General features: G+C 27.7%; 2 protein-coding genes across 2 annotated transcripts; both read left to right on the top strand.

Annotated features, from left to right (window-relative positions):
* The first annotated feature begins 2,584 nt into the window (after window positions 1-2,584).
* On the top strand, window positions 2,585-4,826 carry LOC100802283 (transcription factor LAF1). The gene is made up of 2 exons (XM_003527916.5): window positions 2,585-2,940; window positions 3,361-4,826. The coding sequence occupies exons 1-2, from the start codon at window positions 2,793-2,795 to the stop codon at window positions 4,206-4,208; spliced, it is 996 nt and encodes a 331-aa protein (XP_003527964.1). The 5' UTR covers window positions 2,585-2,792; the 3' UTR covers window positions 4,209-4,826.
* A 9,160-nt stretch (window positions 4,827-13,986) lies between these two features.
* LOC100305588 (putative plantacyanin) lies at window positions 13,987-15,241 on the top strand. Its single transcript, NM_001250602.2, has 2 exons — window positions 13,987-14,253; window positions 14,634-15,241. Exons 1-2 carry the CDS (start codon window positions 14,079-14,081, stop codon window positions 14,831-14,833), a joined length of 375 nt encoding a protein of 124 aa, NP_001237531.1. The 5' UTR covers window positions 13,987-14,078; the 3' UTR covers window positions 14,834-15,241.
* The last annotated feature ends 3,593 nt before the right edge of the window (window positions 15,242-18,834 follow it).

Genomic DNA, 18,834 nt, shown 5'->3' with positions numbered 1-18,834 from the left:
TTGTTATAACCAATTAGAGTATCGTTAAACTAGTAAACCTCGTTTATTTTGCTATCACAATTTTTTCAAACAATCTTACATCACATGGAGATTAATTTGATCTATCTCTACAAGTTAGCTATTTGGATTTGAAACGATTAATAGACTGTCGTAACCCATTATAAGTATTTTATAGATAATTATAAGGAATCATATGCGTGGATTTAAATTAACTACGCTATGCATTCCACTCCATTTTTTCTTCTTCTTCTTTTCCTTTGGGCTTCACGTGCGTTTTTAATTTCCTGGACTACTTTAATTATAAGTCCTCTCTTCAACTGAAAAAAATGGAAACATATTCTTTCCATTTGTGGCTGTACTTTGCAAGATGCAGAAAGAGAATTAATGGACACATGAAAATAGGTGCTAATCTGTCCACTTTTGATTATTCTCGTTCATAAAATGGTACAAATTAAAAGTTAATTTACTGAGGTTACAAGAAGTTCGTATTAATTAGTTTTCGAAACCTAACAGTGAAAAATTTGCTTGAACCAACTCAAAAAAATTTGAAATTTTTTTTTGAACTAAAATTGCTGCAATACTTGAAATGAGCATAAGCAACCCCCAGCTCCCAAATTGTGTTCCTGGGATACCTCATCCATTTTTTTCTCTCCAATATTTGAATTCCAATTCACAAACCTAGCTTTAATGTTTTTATACGACACGATGTGCATTACCAATAAGTTTAGTAAGAGCAACCCTTTGTACATGTACAATTAATCGTGAAGAAAGATGAGTAAAATTTGAATTAAAGTTGCTGATAAAGTAAATTTTTGGAACAAATTGTTGGAGTACAAGTAGGAGGACTAAACGAGTCCAGGTTCATGGACTGATTCGTGGGATCACGGGTAACAGATCAATTTTTTTAAACGATCCATAATTATGTCATATTTTTTGGTCCGTCCTGGTTAAGACATTTATTTTATTGATGTAATTGATTAATTGTTAAGATTTTATTTACATTTGTATTGAACTTAATTTGATTGTGTTATATTTTTATTAAAATTAAAATTCTTTTAAAACTAGACCCGCGGATCGGCCCGTTTGACCCGCGGGGTCCGTAGGGCGGGGGGGACCAATTTATTTGGTCCGTGTAAGAATGCGGGGTGGGCTGACTCGGTCCGTTGCCAATGCGGGCTTATGCAGGCAGGCCTTACGCGGGGTGGGCCAACCCGCTTACTCACCTCTAAGTACAAGTGTGAGGTGAAGTCTCACATCAACTAGAAGTGAAAAAGTGGAACACCATATAAGTGAGGAGAAGACCCATAAACCTGAGCCTTAAGGTTTTGTGTTAAAGTATGGTGTCAAGTTCCCTTGTGTGGTTGCTCATGACTCATTGGTGTAAATCTTCCCGGTGTTTACTCCCCTCGAATTTCCCAACAATTGGTATTTGAGCCGATGGTTTGACTTGGTGACTAGTTCAAGACGAGTAAGATGACAACAATGGATCTAATATGGGGATCTCTTGTATCGAAAGTTTTCTTGGCGGTAGGTCTAGGTGACGTGTCCCGTGGGTGAAGAAAGCCTCAAGATTTTGAGTTAAAGTGTGATGTCAAGTTCCCTTGGTGTTTACTTCCCTCAATTCCCCAACACAAATAATGTTAACCCACAAGGAACTTAGGTCATTTAAAAAGTTTAGGACTTATGTATAATGAGAAAAAAAAAGGAATATTTAATATAGATACAAATTTAAACCCAAATCAAATTTAATTTGTTCGATCTTGACTATCTCAATCCATCTTGTTGCTTCTAGTTTCACAAGAAAATATAGGTGAATACTATCCCCCAATTACTAAGATTCTTCTTTGTATCGTTTCAACTACAATTGCAATATTATTTTTTTTAGCATAAGCACAAAATCAAAGATACATACACAAATGTGCTACCCTATCCTGTACAAACAAGAAACACATAAAAAGCTATACACATCACATGTTGTTTGTACCACCATTAATTATAGAAAGAATGTCTTTGGAAGGATTATATTTTGCAAAATAATAATTTTTTAAGATTGATAATCCTCCAACAACTTTATCCATCGATATTGCTTAGAAACTGCTTCATTTTATCAAGGTCGCAATTACCTGATGTGGGAAATCAACCACAACAGTCTTCGATCAAGGAGAGACGTCCCTTTAATAAAAACTATACGGTAACCAAACGAAGTGGATTTGATTATTAACGTGGTGCGATGGTTTATATAATAATTGAAGGAATTTGAAAAGGAACGGCAATAGGATTTTTTTTTTTTTTTTTTTATAGTTAATAGCAATACACTATCGATGTAAAAAAAAGTATATCATCAACTAACAAAAAATCATCATTAATATAATTTTTAAAATTATTATGATAGAAATTAATAAATTTATCACCCACGTTAATATTAAAATGTAATTAAATAATAATGTAATAAATTGTTTTATAATAAGTGTATAGTTTATTTTGTTATGTTTTGTTTTTTTTTTCTTGTGAAGATAAAGAGGAATTTGAAGGAGAAGTTGAATGGCCAATGACATATAATATAAGGTCTCTATTTAAGTACATGTAGAGAGGGCACAATCTGTCGTGTGAAGACAACAAAAGTGACTTACCATCCACAACCCTAAACCAACCCCTCTCCTCCCTCCACTTCCTTATATATCTTGTTCGAGACTTCTCTTTTGTGTGCTTGATGTTCAAGATTTCTCGCTTCAGCATAATAATATTATCGCCTGCATCCACAGTAACAGTACCCCTCTCTTCTTCATCATTTCATGGAGGATTCTTCAGCTGGTGAAGACACCAAGACTTGCCCTCGTGGCCACTGGAGACCCGCTGAGGATGAAAAGCTTAGACAACTTGTTGAACAATATGGTGCCCAAAACTGGAATTCAATCGCTGAAAAGCTCCAAGGAAGATCAGGTACATATAAATTAATGCATATCAATCTCATACATATATATAATCAAATTAATTAAGTTGGATTAATCATTGGAAACTTAATATCCACCTTGTTAATTAAAAATCTTAGTGGAATTAATAGTACGTAGAAGATCTAATTCAGGGGTTTATTATTAATTAGCTAGAATTAATACTATTGCACCCAACTTGATTAATTCCTTAAGCACTTTATATAGATTTGTTAATTAATTCTTTTCATAAAAATCATGCATTTTTATTTTTTATAAAAAAATATTAATTTTCATTAATGGGATGAATTGAAATCACGACTTTCATTCTTTAACCATCTAATTCACCTTATATCTAACATGAAAATCATGCATGTCTCTGTGTCTTGATTAACGAAACCTTAATCATGCGATTCATGTTTTGGTTCCTTAGGGAAAAGTTGCAGATTAAGGTGGTTCAATCAGCTGGACCCGAGAATCAACAGAAGGCCATTCACGGAAGAGGAAGAAGAGAGGCTACTCGCGGCACATCGCATTCACGGGAACAAGTGGGCACTCATAGCGAGGCTTTTCCCCGGTCGAACCGATAATGCTGTGAAGAATCACTGGCACGTTATAATGGCGAGAAAGCAAAGGGAACAGTCCAAGTTATGTGGGAAGAGAAGCTTCCAAGACGTTTACAACGATTCCAACAACACGTTCCTCGAAAAAAGAACAACACCACAATCTCATCATCAAGACATGTTGTTTAGTACGAGATTTGGGTTAGAGAATGGAATATTCTTCGACTTTCGAAGCCTCGATAAAAATAAGGATGATAGTAATAATAATAATCATAGGATAGTGTCAGATACTCCCTCTAGTAATTCTCTGGCGTCTTGGAATTTTGGTTCTGTGCCAACCACCACCACCAAAGGAGCGAGAGACAATTTCAATAACACTTCTTGTTCTTCTAGTGTTTATCTCTCGGAATGTTCCAGAAGCTCAGATAGATCTTTTCTTTACAGAATTTATCCAAATCCTGCATTCTCTCTTCCCAACTACAAGAGGGTTGTTCCAACAAGTCCTTTAATTAGTACTTTCCTTGGTTCTTCTGATCATGATGGAAGGATAAAGAAGGACTTGATGAGTTTCTGTGATAATAATACAAACTCATCATCCACATTCACCAAGTTGAAGGCATCCACGGAGAAAGATCAACAACAAACAAATGAAGATGAGACCAATAATATCAAGCCCAAGGAAGTTCCTTTCATTGATTTTCTTGGTGTGGGTGTCTAATGACCAATCAAGGGTTTAATTATTTAACAACGTATTATGGTACTTAATTATATGATATGTAGTTTGATTAGCTTTCTAGTTTTCACTCTTCCATTATGGATTAATTCTGGCGTTTAGCAAATAGCAATTCTAGTTTAGTTTTGCATTTAAGGCTATCGTGATTATGAAGCCTTTCAACGTTTCATCAGGTTGTGTTTAGAGTGAAAATTTTCCAACTTTTTTTTTTTGTTCATAACTTTAATTTTATCTTCTTGTCCCCGTCTGAGGGATAAAGCTTTGAGTGCTGAGGATCTGATTAAGGGTAGTGAATGATTTGTGTGAGATACACGTTTGCTGCGCGTGGCTTGGAGTTTGGAGCTGTATGAATATATAGTAAGTGCATATATAAGGTATTGAAAATTTGCAGACATTGATCACTGAAATATCTTGTATGTATATATGTAATGGCAACTTCGATTCTAAGCTCCCACTAAGAAATAAAAGTGGTGCCAGATATAGCTATCTTTTATGCCATATTAGCATATATATGTTACTAATTGGAAGATTGTGATCAAGTGTACGTAGGTGTAACTTCTTAATGAATACAATACATGCATTAATTCTTCCTTGCTCAACAATTCTCGAGATTGATGATGATGCCAGAATATTAGTTATTTCTACTTGTGTTTGCTGTAGAATCTCATATTAGGAAAGTAAGTTCGTAAATGAGATTAAATATGGTATAGAATAGCTGTTTTTGATGCTATATTTGTAGTTATTTATTTTTATGAGAACCACTTGGGTACGGTTAGGTTAATTATAATCACTGAATGATTTTAAACGATATCACATTAACTTGTTTTCTTAGTATTGCAGAATGCATGCTTGAGCTTTCAAAATTATCATTTCATTTTTTATGAGTTGTTTTGTTGTCTATTTACTATTATGATTTACAAACACGCAATAATGTTTAATTAGTTGAAAATTAATTCATAACAGAGATAGATTTAAGAATATATATATAAATTGCGACCCAAAGTGTTTTTTTTTTTTTAATTGATCCTTATTGGGAGCTAGTGACTTCTACCTAGCTAATTGTCATACGAAAAGTTATTAAATTCGTTTGTTAATTCATAGCCAAAAAATTATTATTGATACTGTGTACAGTTATTTAATTAGTATGCTGGACTAATTTTTAGAAGGTAATTTGATTTTAAAAGTATTAATTTTCCTAACAATATTTAAGTGATACATATAAATTAGTTCAAAAGCATAAATTTGGTACATATTTAGTAATACTTCTTTTTTATTTTATTTTTATCAAATTTCTCTTAAAAAATTGACACAAAATCCTTAATATTTTCGTAAGAAAATCTTATCCATCATATTATTACACTAGAGTTCTTATATCCCTCATTTTACTGTCTGTTTTTATCCTCGAATACCAAGACATGACTTAAGTATTATTTATGATTCCAGTTGGTTAAAAATGTAATGCATTTTACCTTCGTTTTTTTTCATATGAAGTGAACAAATAAATCGCTACCTATGAATTTAACTAATTTGTAAGAATAAATAAATAAATAAATAATTATGAATACTTCTCAAAACAGGATTTGGTTGACAGCTAAGTGGCTTAGATATATATACCCTGCGAACTTGCAACCACCCAAATATTTTTTCTTCTTCTTCTATTCTTGACATATTACTTCTGACGTAAAATGGTCACTGAAATCAAACAATGACGTCATAACTGTCATATTTGGACATAGCCAATAAAATGTAAAGAGGGGTGTGAAAATTAGAAAGGTACGTATATGTTATACGTCATGATTTTTTTATTTTTTAATTGATAAATATTAATTTTTTATTAATAGAAGAATTAAATTCGTGATTTTTCTTTTATTTTTTATCACACAACTAATCTTATAATTCCCTCCTATATACCATGAATAATGTATACAAGATGTTTGCAATGGGTGTGCTGTTAAAAAGTTAATTATTAAAACCATATATTTGAAAATATGTCAATAAGTTTTTTCTTTAGTGCCAATTAAACATTCAAGCAATTGATGGACTTGGGCATCTATTTCACAATTAAATTTGTGCAAAAGGAAACATAGTATGTAAATGGTTCCAGTGTGCTATACTGCTATTAACAAAATAAACAATAAACATCCTCGCTAATGTCAATAAACCTTATGCCCATACCAAAATAGCACTATGAAAATTAAGATAATAAAGAAAAACTTATATTAGAAAGCTTGAAACTAAAATGTAGAGCCAGTAAATGAAACCATGATAGCTTTTAGAAAATATAAGCTAAATTACAATTTTCGTCGTTAGTTTTTTAAATTTATGATTTTAGTTTTCTAGAATATAAATGTAATATTTGGTCTCTTTAATTTTATAAATTGATAATTTTGATCCACTTAATAGATTATTAATAAATAATTCTGATTAATTGAGTTATTAAGTTAATTATAAATTAATTAAAATGATTAATTATTAACAATTTAATAAAAAATTATTAATAATCTTAATTCTCCTCTTAATGATTAATAATTTTTATTTAATTTATAATTAGTTTAATATCTCTAATAATCTATCATAAGACTAAAATTATTAATTTATAAAACTAGAGGACAAAATATTACAATTAAAAATTTTTAATTCAAGAAATCAAAATCATGAATTTGAAAATTTAGGAGAGAAAAGAATACCATTTAACCAAAAATATAACAAACTAAACAACTTTTAAGTTGCACATAAATTTTACGCGGTTTAATTAATGTTATTAATTTCTTTGTATGGTAACTGTAATTTCCATTCCCTCGCGCCATGGATTAATTGCATAATAAGCAAATCAAAACACTCAATGTATATATGCATAAAATGAACATCTTGTAAAAAAAATAAAATGAATATATTTTGTATTGTATATAAATAAATGATAGATGAATTTTAATTATAATATCATTAATATATTAATAAATTTATTTATTGTGATTTTAATTATATAAAAAATATTTTTGTATAATATACAAGCTAAAATATTAGCAATAATTGATATATTATCAAGCTCTCAAATCACTTGGTGACTAAGATGCTTAAATAGTGTTTAAAAACTAACTAGGGTTAACTTAATAATGGAAATTTTAGGTAGTTTGCATGAGATTCTATTTTTTTATCGGCAAAAATAGCATTTTATTAGTGTCAACAGTTTTAACCCAAGCTGTGTTAAAACATCAGAATACAAGAATCCGATTCTGCAGAAAATTCTATTTTAAATCTCATTATTGTTATAGTACGCCAAAAAATAATGTTAAGAAAATATAGTTTTCATATATTACTATTAAAAAATATTCAGAAAAATATTTACAATGACATCAACAAGTAAAATACTTCAACTTTAAATCAAATTGAATTTATTCTTATGCCTAACAAAATCCTTGTTAATTTAAATTCTATTTTTATTAAATTAACTAGAATTAGAAAATGTGACATAATAAATTATTTTTTTTATAATGATGCCAAAAAAATGTATATTATTATTATAAAATATTTTTAGTTCCTTTAAATATAGCTAAATTTAGTTTTATTTTAAAAAATAGTTTTTAATTTTTTAATTTTTTTTTCATTACCATTTACTAATAATGTAATATACATCTAGACATTCTATGTTACTTGTCACCTTAGTGTGGTTGTTGATGTAACACAGTAACATGACTAAATGCATGTTACTTTACTATCTAAATAATGACAACGACCACATTTAAAAAATAAAATTTATGAATTAATAATTATTAATTAATATTTTTTATGAAATTAATATCAATTTCAATTATATTCTTAACGATTAAAAACATTTAAATTTATTATTAAATGATATGCTAGTACATTATTCAATGAATTTAATAACAAATTAAATAACTCATAAATTTATTAAGTAACGTGGCAAAAATTTATTAGATAATATTTTTTAAGATTAATTTTTAATCCTTAAGCTTTTCACATTTCTATTATTTTCTCCCAAATTTTTCCTTAAATCAATCTCCACTTAATTTTAAAATATTTTTTCTTGCATACAAAGTGTGTCATTCTTCTAGAACAAAATAAACTAAAAAACCTCTAAATTTTCTGTTAACGTTTAAAATAGCTAGTGTCGGCAGTTGGCAAGTACAAAATTAAATAGCAAAAGATTGCTTTCTATGTATGAGTCAAGTAGAATTCTCCATCAAAATCAAGTGCCACACATGTACACTCTTGTAATTCCCAATCCCCGCTTTTCCTTCTGGTTTAACCTATAATTAATATATAGAATATATAGTATTAATGTTTTTCTTCAAATTGCAGCATTCGTTGCATTGTAGCTTCTAGTCATAGTTTCACCAAGAAAAAAATTAAACAGCTTCTAGTCATAGCCACTATTTTTGACATATGTAGCTATAGGTTTTGGGGGTAGAATTATAAAAGTGTAATAATAATAATAGTAGTAGTAATAGTATAATAATAATAAGAAGAAGAAGAATGATAAGAGAGTGGATAGAAAATTGTATTGTTGATTTGCGCTAAGAATCTGTCAATTTGGAAACATAGGCAATCTTCAATCTTACAAGACTTTAAAAAATTGTAAAAAAAATTGAAAAAGATATGTTTATTTTTAATTTAGCATACTCAAATTATAATATACTTTAAATTCATTTGATTGTCGATAAGAATTTTTTTTCTTTCACTTTGAGAACAATCATTTTGTAATAGTCTTATCATCATGAGACTAGCACGATAAGTTTTTTTTTTGTTTTTTATTTTTATTTTACAGTCAAATACTATATATATAGAATGAAGTAGTGTTCTACATCTTGACCCGGGAGAGATATTTTCACTTTCAGGCTACAAAATGATCAGTTCAATTCCACGAGGATATATATAATAAGAAGCACGGATATAAACTCCTACTATTTATTTATCTTTACGGTTAATTATCTTTTTCATCCACTATAAAAAAGTTGTACTGACTTTATGGAACTAAATAGAATAAAGCAAGCATTCCACTTTAGCTTATCCTCTTGAATATTTTCCTTTTACTGCTTATTTATAATATATTAATACTAATTGTTAGTGAAAGGTTGCCCTTAGCTACTTTTGTTTTTGTTTTTATTCGATAGTGACGATAAAATTATCAAACTTACATCTCTTTATTATTGATCCAATTTGAAAAACTAAGTTTAAACCAATTATTATTGTAAATTTTTTTATGCTGATTATTATTGTACATTTATATTTACTATTAATAATTATTTGGTAAACACTAATACCTTATTATAAGTAACCAATTTTTTTAATTAAAAATCTTCTTATCTTATGATTTACTAAAGTAAGTAATTAGAATTATTGATTGAGAAATTAAAAATTAAAATTTTAGTTAAATATATAATACGCACAAATATTAAACTATATATGTACGTAATTATATATTTAAATCTCAAATATTAATTTTTCAGTCAATATTGATAGATCTTTAGTTTTATCTGTAAAGTAAATCCCTAACTTTAACTTTAAAAATCAGTGTTATGATCTCTGATTTCAAAGAAGAAAAAACCAACTTTATATTGGCTCTTCTATAAAGATATAGGAGAAACCTATTTTGTTTGCTTCAATTAGCATATTGATAACACTTACAAATAGCAAAATTAATTAACAAGAGTTGAGTATAGTGAAAGGAGCTAACTTCTCCCAAGGTAGTGAATTAAATTTGAATCCCCACCAGGAGAAATGACTTTACTTAATTAATTTTAGATAGTTTTCTATAATGTCAAACCTTTTTCTTTTGAATATTTTTAAATTCATTTTTAATATCTTGAATTTAAAAATGCATTGCGCATGACACATACAGTAGTAATTTGCAAACACACTAAAGAGTGAATATATATATATATATATATATATATATATATATATATATATATATATATATATATATATATATAGGATTATTTTCATTTTCATATCTCCTGTTTAAAATAGCAAAACTATATTGATAACATAAGAATTAATTAAATTTCTGATTTATTTATATTATTCGCTGATATTTGACTTAATTGGGCAAGAGGGGGTGTCAATTTTTATAGCCACCGGCCAGTTTCTCTCCATATAAAGTATGATCTAATTTCTTTCATTTTCTCATCCAATATCGATGTGTATTTCTTGCCTTTTGACATAGTTAAAGAACTAATATATATAATTAATTAACACTAACTAACGAAATTGTGACCTAACCGAAAGCACTCGGGTACCACCACCGCCCACATCACCCATGTCTAATTTCCATTTAGATGGCTGATCATAATCATGTATATATAAGTAAAGCGAAGGAAAAGGTTAGTCTAATAGTGTAAAATTTTATTATATTTACATGAGTAAAAATAATTTATTTAATAAAAAAATTTGTATTTAATAATTTATTTAATAAAAAAATTTGTATTTAATTTTTATCATGTGTAAAATTTTGTTGAAGTAACAACATCCATAAATCATAAACATGATTAATCTCTAATTCAATAACTTGAGAGATACTTGCAGTCATTAATGATGGACAAAAAAAGAGAGTAAAGAACAAAGAAAAAGAGATGAAGAAATGAATAAGAGGGCCAATAGAAAGGGAGTGGTCTCTCTCAATTAGCAGCATTACAGCAATGCCTTGATTGGCTTCAGTGGTCTTGTTCCACACTTGCTTTTAATTTTTCTATGAAAGGATCTCTTTCTTTGTTCCAAAGTATCTTTTTTTCCTCCCAAAGACTAGCTAGATGAACGTAAATTGAAATGATGACCGTTAAATACGGGCATTTGTATATTTATCAATCAAAATATATTTACCTACAAGTTCAAAAGTTATCGATAATTAAAAGCTCTCTTACATTGATAAGTATTTGATAAAATTATTTATTAAAATAATTAAAAAATATTAAATAACATAAGTAACATATTTAAAAAGAATAATAAAAAATTAAATAAATATCTTAAAAATTAAAAATAAATATAAAAAATTAAAAATTAACATTTTAAAAAATATTACTGCATTTTAAAAAATACTAAAAATTACTAACAAAATGCTAGAAACTATTAAAACAATTTCTTTACCAAGCTTTTTATATTTGCCCAACATAACCTTTTATGTTTTATTTACATATTAGAGGGTGGCTGCTCGAGATCCTCAATAGAATATTTAAATAATGTAAAATCACCTGCTGATAATTGTCTAATATAACATGTGTCTATTTACGATTAGTTACAAAAATCATGTATAGAAAATAAGAAAAGTAATATGGCGTTGGAGAAAGCAGGAATGTATTGACTTCTCCAAAATTTCCAATTTAGAAAACTCCTGCACATACTTGATTAGTTTGACAACCAAAGCCGTCTAATACAGTAGCTGATCTGGTTAGTTTTAATGGTAAATAGAATTGCTTATAAAAGAAGTATATATATACATACATATATATATATATATATATATATATATATATATATATATATATATTAAAAGTGATTATACCTTTCAAATTTATTATTTTATAACTAATGATACTTAAATTTAAAAAGAATGAAACCTACGACGTTGTGTGTAATTAATTAATGAACAAATTACAACAATACTTTCTGAGCTTTTAATTTATTAATTAATTTAATTTGAATAGTATTTAATTTAAAATAAATGTTATAATTATTTATATTTTCCAGTGTTGAGGTGCCATTCGAGTTTATGCATTTATGGTGATTGATGAATGTCCTATATTATGAAGCTATGCCTATTGAGTGCTGAGGGTTTATTTATTTTAAATATGGTTAGATAAAATTTTAAATATCAATGTTAAAATTAACTATTAAAAGTTAAAGAATTATAAAATTAATTTGAAGGTTAAAGGAAAAAAAGATAAATAATAAATCTTGAGTTCAAATCGATCTTATTAACATTTATAATAAAACTAACAACTAATATTGTCAGATAAAAAAATACTATTAAAAGTTAAAATAATTTGTTAAGGTCTTTCTAGAAGTCTAAAAGGGCATGTTAACATGAAAGAACAAATAACTACTCATCCTATAGTCTAGAGTCTAGACTTGGAAGTATTATCTCCTTCAAATGTTCCCACAGTTCAATAGTGTCAAAGAGATCGACAAGGATAGATATATAAGAGGTTGGCACAAGTGCTGTCCAATCAAAGCTTCACGGGTGTGTTACAGCAACTTCATCAGTCAACATTGCCATTCCCTACTTTAATTATATTGCTTTAATCATTTCTTCCTATCTAAATCTTTGCCATAATCTCCCTCCTGTCTAAAAGGCTAAAAAGCTTGGCAAAATCTCCTCCGTTAAGCCCCCAAAATTCACGCGACTAATTTTCCAATTAAATTTATGTTGATCTTTTCTGGGGTACTGGTGATTCCCCACCACACACAACACCTACCCTAGCCATTCACATGACACTGTTAGTTTTGTCTCGTTCAGGATAATTACTGACTTGCTTCTTCTTCTTTTGACAAAAATTATTCACTTGCTTATATGCACTAAACTGTTATTTTTTATTTAAATAATTAATTATTTACATGGGACCATTTTTTTTGTCTAAGAAACATAGACTCACTTTTAACTACTGGTTTTCTGTCGTTGTACTAGTTGGCCGACTCTTATTGAGTTTATTTCTATAGAAATTTCTAGTTTATTTCACACTATTTAGCTCCGCCTCAACAAAGAAAAAACTTTTAAATGTATTAATTATTAATATTTTTTATACTTTTAATTAATTCATTAGAAAGTCTATTGATCTGTTTTTATTTATAAGACTTAAATTTAAAATGATGTTTATTTATTTTATGAGACAAAATTTGTAATATTATTTGCATTAATTATTTATAAACTATAAATATGTTCAAAAAAAGAAAAAAAATATATTAATAAACCATTAGAAAAGAGATAAATATTAATGATAAGAATAATTTTTAAAAAATTATAAATTTAAGATAAATTTATTGTTATTAACTAAATTAATTATTTCTCTTAATCTTGATGAATTAGTTAATTGAGTCTTATATATAGAAATGGAGAAAAATAATTTTTTATGAAAGTGAACATATTTATTGTACTATTAATAATATAAGTCAATCCATTAGTTAAAGAAATTATTTATTGAATTACGAATAAGGTCATTAACTGTATCCTCTAGTTATATAATTTATTTTTATGGAAAATTTGAGAATAAAATTAAAATTAATGATATTATTAATTAAATTAACTAATTTTATTGATGTTGATGAATGATTTTTTTTATGATTTGCATAAAAATTCAAAATTGATAGTCGAAGGGCTAATTTCTTTTGAGCTTTAAAGATGATTGAAGTAAGTTTTACTTTTTTTTCAATAAAATTTTGATAAAAAAAAATTGAACCCTTGACAATATAATTAAATTTTTACTGTATTAGCTAGGGGACTACTGAAGGTAGTGTAAGCTGTCGTATCAAGATTGCTATTAAATTGTTAAAATTGAATTTATATAAATAAAAATCGCAAGGCACAGAATAGACTAAGTTGCTACTTATTTAGACCCCACCTCATCATACAATTGAACAGTTAAAATGTCGAAGGTGGCATGGCAGTTATCATGAGGTGCCTCGTAGTTGCATCCATCTTTAACAAACTAATTATTGAATTGACCTTAATTATTAAAGAAAAGCCATCGATCTGTCTCTAACCTGTGTCCCCATTTATATATAAAACAATCCTAAGGCCCCATAATGCGACACAACCAATTCCATTATTAAAGGGATAAGCCTCAACCTTGCAACCCAACACAACCAAAATTCGCTACTTGTTAAGGGCTGCACTATACCAGAATGTCTCAGGGAAGAGGCAGTGCATCTTTGCCTATTGTGGTCACTGTGGTTTCACTACTGTGCCTTTTGGAACGTGCTAACGCAGCAACTTACTCCGTTGGAGGACCTGGGGGATGGACCTTCAACACTAATGCTTGGCCCAATGGAAAAAGATTCAGAGCTGGTGATATCCTAAGTAAGTAAATTTAATTATTTTTTTATCATCATTTTCATTTATTAGTTTTGTTACAAATATTACTTAAAGAATTCAAATTCACGATTTCTCTCTCCTTCTTTTTTCCTTAATTATTTTTCAATCACTTATCAATTTCATATCTCATAACTAATTAAATTTAATCAGTATCTAACTCCTTGCATGGAACATTGAGAAATATTAATAATACATTTTTTAACATATTTTTTTTTGTAGGTCTAACTTTTATATTTATCGAGTTTTACTTGTGATTTCATAGTTTTTAATAAATAAAGAATATGATAGAGAAAGTGTGTTATTGTTGATACTCTTCATCATGTGTCATTTTGTTAATTTTCTCAATGTGGTTATTGTTGTTGCAGTCTTCAACTATGACTCAACGACCCACAATGTGGTTGCTGTGGACAGAAGTGGATACAACAGCTGCAAGACACCAGGGGGTGCTAAAGTGTTCAGTTCAGGGAAGGACCAAATCAAACTAGCAAGAGGGCAGAACTACTTCATATGTAACTACCCTGGTCACTGCGAATCTGGGATGAAAGTTGCCATTAATGCGCTGTGATATACTAGTAGTGCTCAATACTTCTTGAAATGAAGTAACTGTTAAGTTAATGGTCAATTAACTAGCATTAGTAAATGTTAGTGTGTGATATTGTATGTAGTCTTTTTTTTATATGAAGCTGTTATATATATTAATTACTATAGTTTGTGAAGCAAGTGGGAGTGAGCTGGCTTGGTAGATCAATTGTTCCTGTATTTGGTATGTGTTGTGTGGTGGGAGTATGATAATGGTCCATTAGTCACGGGCTCTTCTTATTAGACATTGGATCTGCATATTTTGAAATTATTCAAGTCTGAGCCAATTATCTGTATCTAGTGTCTCGGTGTCACAGTGTGTGGTTGTATTACTGAATTTGTTGCCTTCAATAAATTAAATTTTCTACATTGATCCACTCATAAAAGGATGATGCCAAAAAAATTTGGTTGGAGCTAGCTCTGAGGAGTTAAATTAATCTTATATGGACGATTATTAATTTATTATAATTCGAAGTTGTTACAAGTGATCATATATCTACCCTTTACCCAATTATCCATCACGTGTGACATAATATGGTTTGAATTTCTTATAAGAAACATGAACCATACTCACAAATACTAATTGAATGACATCAGATATCATAATCGATTAATTAGTCCAAATATTCATCTTTACTTTCTAGTATATGCTCAAGATCAGTTTCTTGTTTTGAAAGAAATGATCATTAAGCACTATGAATTGTTGCCGATGAATTAATATTTTACCTTGGCATGTTCTAGATGGGAGAGCAAATAATATAAAAAAAGAAAAGGCAAGTAAACGGTTAGCATGACAAAATTGTAATTAAAGACTCGTTTAGAATATCAAATATTTTTTAATTTTCATTAGTTTAGCACATTAAATTAAAATTATTTTATAAATACATAAACAAATAAAATTTATCTTGTGCATAAATTATATAATACAGTGTGTGTGCATAATAGTTTTCTCAACTTCAAACTTGCCATTTTTTCGATGATTCATATTAGTGCGAGTATTTGTCGTTAAGCCATATATTTACAATTGATAATTAAGAAATAATCTTATTTTATCAAAGTTAATATTGATTTACGGTATGATTTTGAAACCTGAGTTGGACCCGCTGGTTCGACTGAGAACTAGTCCCATGTTGGATTCAATACTTCTTAAAAATCGATCTATTCTTGAATGGGCTTAAAATTTGGTGGGCTAATCGGTTTCGTTAAAAAAAAAATTAAAAAAAACTTTCAAAACGACATTATGATACTTTTAAGTGAATTTTATTTTTTATTATTATCAATTTATGCATATTATGTTATTTTCTTTTGTTTAATATTATCAAAATATTATATTAAAATATACATATTTTATTAAAATCAGTTTAATCCCGATTGAATAATTGGTCCTTGAACCAGTGCCTTTCCTGGTGGTTCAATGTTCTAGAACATTGATTTAAAGTTAATTTGGTGTTTGCATATGTTTAGAGAAAAAAAAAAAGTTGTTTTACATATAGAAAAATGCACTTAAACGCGATTTTACTAGAAAGGACTTGTGTTGAATTAAAAATTCCACACTAATATTTGATAAAATTGTTTTCATTTAAATTTTTTAAACATAAAACACTTGACGTCAAACCTTTTTTTTTTTTGTAAAATTGATTTTATAAAATTAAATGAGTCTAAAATTAATTTATAAACATTCAGCTAAACACAAAATTTAATGCATGCAACTGATGCAAGTGCACGAGATGATTGTTTAACATACATCGTATAGACAATAAACAATTGGCAATGTTTTGTATTTTTTTTACAAAGGCAAATTTGTTTTTGGGGTTCAAAAATTATGACTACCTGGACCCTAACCAGTGTCTGTATGATAAGCTATTTTGGCGGGTCAAGGCCGGAAGTGAAAAGATACCACAGAGGCGAGGCAGGAATTGCTATGCGCACTATTCAATTTGCTTATACACCCAGTTCAACATATGCAAATTTATAAGCCAATTACGGATCAGCCCAATCCGTATGTGGTCCATACGTTTTTTTTTATAATTTTTTTCAAAAATATGTTTTACAAATTAATTTAAAATTAATAGTTCAAGTAGAAATCAAACCTATGACTTTTGAGTTATTAGCACAATGCTCTAATCAATTAAGTTAATAGACGAATTATGTTATAAAATAATTAATGTCACTATATATAATATTAAAATTTTTAATGTATATTTAATACACATGTAAATTTACATAATAAATTTTGTGACAATTAATTTTGATATAATAATTAATTATTTTAATATAAATTGTAAATAAAAATCATAGGTTTAATAAAAATTTATATATGTAAAATAATACATTATTAACATAAATCTACTAATGTATTTTTTGATCTTATTACAATTAATTTTGATTTAATAATGTATATATATATATATATATATAATTTAAATAAAAATCATAGATTTCATTTACAATTCATATATGTAAAAAAATTAATTATTCGATCAAAATTAATTGTCACAAAATTTATTATATAAACTTACATGTACATTAAATATAAAATAGGAATTTAGTGTTATATATAGCGACATTAATTATTTTATAATATAATTGGCCTATTAGTTCAGTTGATTAGAGCATTGTGCTAATAACTTATAAGTCACCAGTTCAGTTTCTACTTGAACTATTAATTAAAACATATTTTTGAATTTTTTTTAAAAAAAACGTATAGGCCACATATGGATTGGACTAATATGTAATTGGTTAACGGATTACATACGGATTGTTGATCCATAATTGGTTTACGGATTATGAATTCGTAAACCAATTACAGAATGACAATATGAGAATTACATAAATTGTGCTGGATGTAGCAGCAAAACGAATGGTGCACATAGCAATTCCCTAGACAGGCTCATACTTTTGGGTTCACACAGGCCCAAATAAATTAGGGCTATTACTTCCTGCACCTCAATATTGCTTCCCGCATCTTTCTGGAATGTTTTCTTTTATCTTTTGGATTGGCCATTCTGGAAGCAAAAGGATATAAAATCCAGAATGTAATTTTACATTTGGAATCGTTCAATCCAAAAGCCAAAAAAAGGTGAAGGAAGAAATTTTTGGGTGGAGGAAGTGACAACCTAAGTTATGAATGAACATAGAAAGTTTCTCCCTTTTCTAAATGATAATGACCAAAAAGTTAGACTTAAAGTAAATTTTAATTAGCTAATAATATAAAATAACTTTTTTATACTAATAATATATGTATCAAAATTAAAGTCTTATTTTAGTTTTGATAGATTATTAATTAGTTGAAAATCAATTTAAACATGATTTTTAATTAAAATAAATTATAATAAAAAAACCAATAATTTAATCACACATAATATTTCATGATTGAATAATAATAATAAAATATTTACACCATTAATTCATTCATTACCACATTTTATTTATAGTTTCATATATTGTTAGTGCAAACTTTTATATTATCAATCAATCAATTGACTTTCATAGCACTTTTTATTTAGAATTTTAATCCATCTATTACACTAGCTATCATCAATTTCTCAATGAAATATGCTTACATGACATTTAGTGACGACCTTAGTTTAATTAATATATTGATGCCATTGATAATATAACACTAACATATTAACATGATAAATAACATTAGAATACGACATATACGTTGATGTGACATGTTAAAATTTATTTTCTACTATTGCAATTAACCAATCAATTTTTTTTGTTTTCCAGGTATAACAAGTTGTACAATCTTAGTTATATATAATATCATCTTTGTCAATCAATTAATGGAACCAATTAATTTCTTATTATTTCTATATAGAATGAAAAATGTTGAAAAGACTTTATCTAACATATTTTTTCTACTAGATTTTTATTATTGACTAAAATTTATTAAATTTTTTTAATTTCACTCCTTATTTAATGATTTTCATTAGTAATTTTTTATTTTCGATCAATTTTAATTAATAAAAAAATGTCGAA

The sequence above is a fragment of the Glycine max genome, chromosome 6 (assembly GCF_000004515.6).
Source record: "Glycine max cultivar Williams 82 chromosome 6, Glycine_max_v4.0, whole genome shotgun sequence".
Classification (NCBI taxonomy): Eukaryota; Viridiplantae; Streptophyta; class Magnoliopsida; order Fabales; family Fabaceae; genus Glycine; species Glycine max.
The sequence above is the reverse complement of the archived record's forward strand: the minus strand, read 5'-3'. Positions and strand labels throughout refer to the sequence as shown.